At 55.6% G+C, this 3,312-nt stretch overlaps 1 protein-coding gene across 1 annotated transcript in view; it reads right to left on the minus strand.

The window, feature by feature from the left end:
- The window catches only part of BSDC1 (BSD domain containing 1), a 4,998-nt gene extending 2,056 nt beyond the window's left edge, over positions 1 to 2,942 (minus strand). The window contains exons 1-8 of the mRNA XM_010000611.1: positions 2,925 to 2,942; positions 2,747 to 2,863; positions 1,955 to 2,125; positions 1,795 to 1,849; positions 1,193 to 1,308; positions 771 to 839; positions 495 to 576; positions 19 to 324 (exon numbers count right to left, since the gene is read on the minus strand). Coding sequence (XP_009998913.1) covers positions 19 to 324; positions 495 to 576; positions 771 to 839; positions 1,193 to 1,308; positions 1,795 to 1,849; positions 1,955 to 2,125; positions 2,747 to 2,863; positions 2,925 to 2,942 — 934 coding nt within the window. The remainder of the gene's footprint in view (positions 1 to 18; positions 325 to 494; positions 577 to 770; positions 840 to 1,192; positions 1,309 to 1,794; positions 1,850 to 1,954; positions 2,126 to 2,746; positions 2,864 to 2,924) is intronic.
- Between the last annotated feature and the right edge of the window lie 370 nt (positions 2,943 to 3,312).

The raw sequence follows: 3,312 nt of genomic DNA on the forward strand, positions 1-3,312 counted from the left end.
GAGGGGCGCTTTCCTTTCCGGGGGGGCCCCCCAGTAGCCTCTGGGAGAGGTCTCCAGCTGGTTGTGCTCCAGCCTGTAGCTGTGCAGCAGGCACAGAGGCAGGGTTTGCAATCTGAGTCACAAGGGAGATGCTCTCACTGCTCTCAGAGGGGCTCCCCTCTGCTGGGGCTGGCTCTGGAGGGAGGATGGCCCAGCTTTCCTCTGAGGGCCCCTTGGGAGCAGTGGGATGGTTTCCCTCCAGGACTGCAGGGGCAGATTCTTTCTCTGCTGCTTCTGGAAATTTCATGTTTGCACAAGGCAGGGGTGACATCCCCAAGAACTCCTCTGTAGGCAGGAGAGAAGCAAGAGATGTTTCAGGCAAGGATGGTGCAGCAGAGTTGGCTGCAGCTGGGCTGGGAGCTGGATTTGGAGGAGCAAGGAGGAGCCAACCCCCTCTCTGAGACCTGCCAAGGTCTGCACGAGCCTTCCCACAGATCCCGAACCATCTGACCCACCTTCATCCTCCTCCCAGCCTGGCTCCTCTTGGTGAATGCTCTGCTCTGCTCGCTGCTTCAGAGCCTCCCTCCGGGCTTCATCCTGCAGGGAATTCAGCATCAGGAGCCACTCACATCCCCAGGCCTCTTCTCCCCCTGGCATGTATGCCCCAGTGACAACAAGGACACAGACAAGGTAGCCCAGATCCCTGCTTTTCCAGGAAAAGTATCTTCTGCCTTAGTCAGCTCCTTGGCTGGAAAGCCCACTCCCCAGGGAGACCCCACCTGCCCACCAACCTGCTCCAGACGATGCACTTTATAGAAGTAGCGCTGCCAGAACTCGGCATGGGAAACAGCCACTGGCACCTGGGAATGACAAGGGACACAACAGGTCACCTCAGAGGGAGGGCTGTGGCCACTGCCTTGGTCCCCTGTCTCCTCCCCAGCCTTGCAGTCACTCTCATCACCTGCCCAGGGCACCTGCACTTCCAGGGGCACAGACCTGGCCCTGGCAGATCAACACACAAACAGCTACAGGAGCTTCTGTTCCAGGCCCATGACACACAAGCAGAGAAGGACACCACAAGGTGCTGTCCCTGATCCCTGTGCCAGTTTACCAAGCAACCACAGCCCTTTCCACCACCAACTCAAGGGACAAGCAGCTCAGAGCTTCCCTGCACCATGTCTCAGGTCACAAGTTGCCCAGTGCAGGGCCTTACCATTTTGGTGTAGAGAGCCCGGATGGAAGGGCTGGTTGCCAGCAGGTCTGCAATCTCCACTTTCTTCTCCTCAAGGTTAAACTGGGAAAGCCAGGCCTCAAGGAGCTCAGCAGGGCCTGTACAGGACAAGCAGAGAAATAACAACCCTTGGCACCAACAGGGCAGGAAGTTTTGGGAAGTTGGTCATGGCCTGAAGTTCTGGCAGAAGAGGTTTAGATCAGATACTGGGAAGAATTTCTATAGTGAAAGAGCAGTCAGGCACTGGAACAGCCTGCCTGGGGAAGTGATGGAGTCACCATCCCTGGAGGTGGTCAAAAGCCATGGAGATTTGGTACTTCCTGACATGCTCTAGTGGCCAAGGTGGGGTTTTGTTTGGTTTTTCTGGGGTTGCTTTTTTTGTTGGGTTCTTTCTGGGGGTCAATACTTGGACTCTATGACCTCAGAAGTCCTTCCCAACCATGACAAGTCCGCGATTCACTGGAAAAATATAAAGGACCAGACAAGCTGGGCTGAGCAAGGGGCAAAGGAAAAGGGGAATGTGGGTCCTCTGCCAGCACAAGGCCCCACAGCACCAGTTCAAACCAACCCAGATACCCCCGTACCATCAGGCTCGTTGCAGTAGGTGGCAGGGTCAGACTGGAGGCTGTAGAGGCGAGCCTGGAGGAGGAGACAGAGCAGGGCTGTCAGGGGAGGGGCAGCAGCAGAGCCCCAGGGGGTGGGATTCCACATCCCAGGGAGGAGCTCTGGGAACAGGGCACTCACCTTGGCGCTGTCGTAGGGCTCAGTGGTACCTGTAGGTGTTGCCATCAGGGTTATCACATCACAGTCTATGGTCTTGTCTGGTGAGGGAGCAAAGGTGTCCGAGATGACACCCAAGAAGTCAGAGAGACCTTTCCTCACCTTTTCAGTCGCACCTGAGGAACCTTCTGTCCTCTTGAAGAGAAAAAGCAGCACAGTGTGAGGAACAGTGTCTGCAGCAGCAGGACAAAACTCAGTCTTTTCTGGATGGGTTCCCTCAAGGAAGCAGGAAGCCTTTCCCTAAACTAAGGAGGGGACAGCGTGGGCAGGACTGGCTCAGAGAAGGGTGTGGTGGCAGGCACTAGCCTGAGGCAGAGGGAGGTTTGTGGGGAACTGAGCCCTGGCTTTGCAGGGAAGGAGGCAGGTTTGTGGGGAACCGAGCCCTGGCTTTGCAGGAAAGGACACAACCAGGTTGGGCCATCACAGCAGCAGCTGTGCAGGGCTCAGTATGTGCAGATGTCACTGATGTCACACTCTAGCCACACTGCCAGGATCCCACCTGCCCAGCACACAGGGAGAAGAAAGCACAGGGAACCTGTCTGCACTCTGATCCAGAGGTTCCTTGCTACTACACAAAGGAAATCCCAGTGTGCTTAGCACCAAACCTGCACTGGGGGGGGAAGTCTGAGACCTGAAGCTCACGGTTACAGGTCAGGGTTTGCTCAGAGGATGGTGTTCTTGGGGGCAGGTACCTCCTGTTCCCCCCTTCTTTGCTTTCTGCAGCAGGAACCCCAACCCCCTTGCTCCTGTACTCACTGCCAGCTTGTCCTTGACCACGCTGGCTGTAGCAGCAATGGTGCAGGCTGTGTCATGCTGCACCACTTGGGTGAACTCAGCCAAGTCCCGTTTCATGAATTCCAAAGCTTCTGTGGACTGTAAGAAAACGAGAGATGGACTGTGTCATCTTTCTGCTCTCCAACAAGGACACAGTCACTCCGGGAACACCTGGCATGTTACTAAGATTAAAGTGCAAGAGTCTTGAACCCAGCTGGACCTTTACTCCAGAGCATGCAGTGGGTACAACTGTAATAACCAGAGAAAAATGGCAAACTACTACACCCAAAACATCTTACAGTGAGGTTTTTTAAGCTAAGCATGGAAGAAGACAGGTCAGGAAAAGCCTTGTTCTGAATTTTGTGTATAATTAACACAAGCAGCGCTGCCACAGGCAGGAAGTTACACACCAGAAAGCAACGCTGTGAGCACATGCCCTGCCTGCTCAGGGGGTGATTTTCTCAGCAGCAGAGCCCAGCGCTGCTCCCCCGGAAGCCCCCGGCTGCCCCGCTTAGCAAAACCGCATCCCAGGCCCCTCCGCCCGTCCC

Source organism: Chaetura pelagica, unplaced genomic scaffold (assembly GCF_000747805.2).
Source record: "Chaetura pelagica isolate M959 unplaced genomic scaffold, ChaPel_1.0 scaffold676, whole genome shotgun sequence".
Taxonomy (NCBI): domain Eukaryota; kingdom Metazoa; phylum Chordata; class Aves; order Apodiformes; family Apodidae; genus Chaetura; species Chaetura pelagica.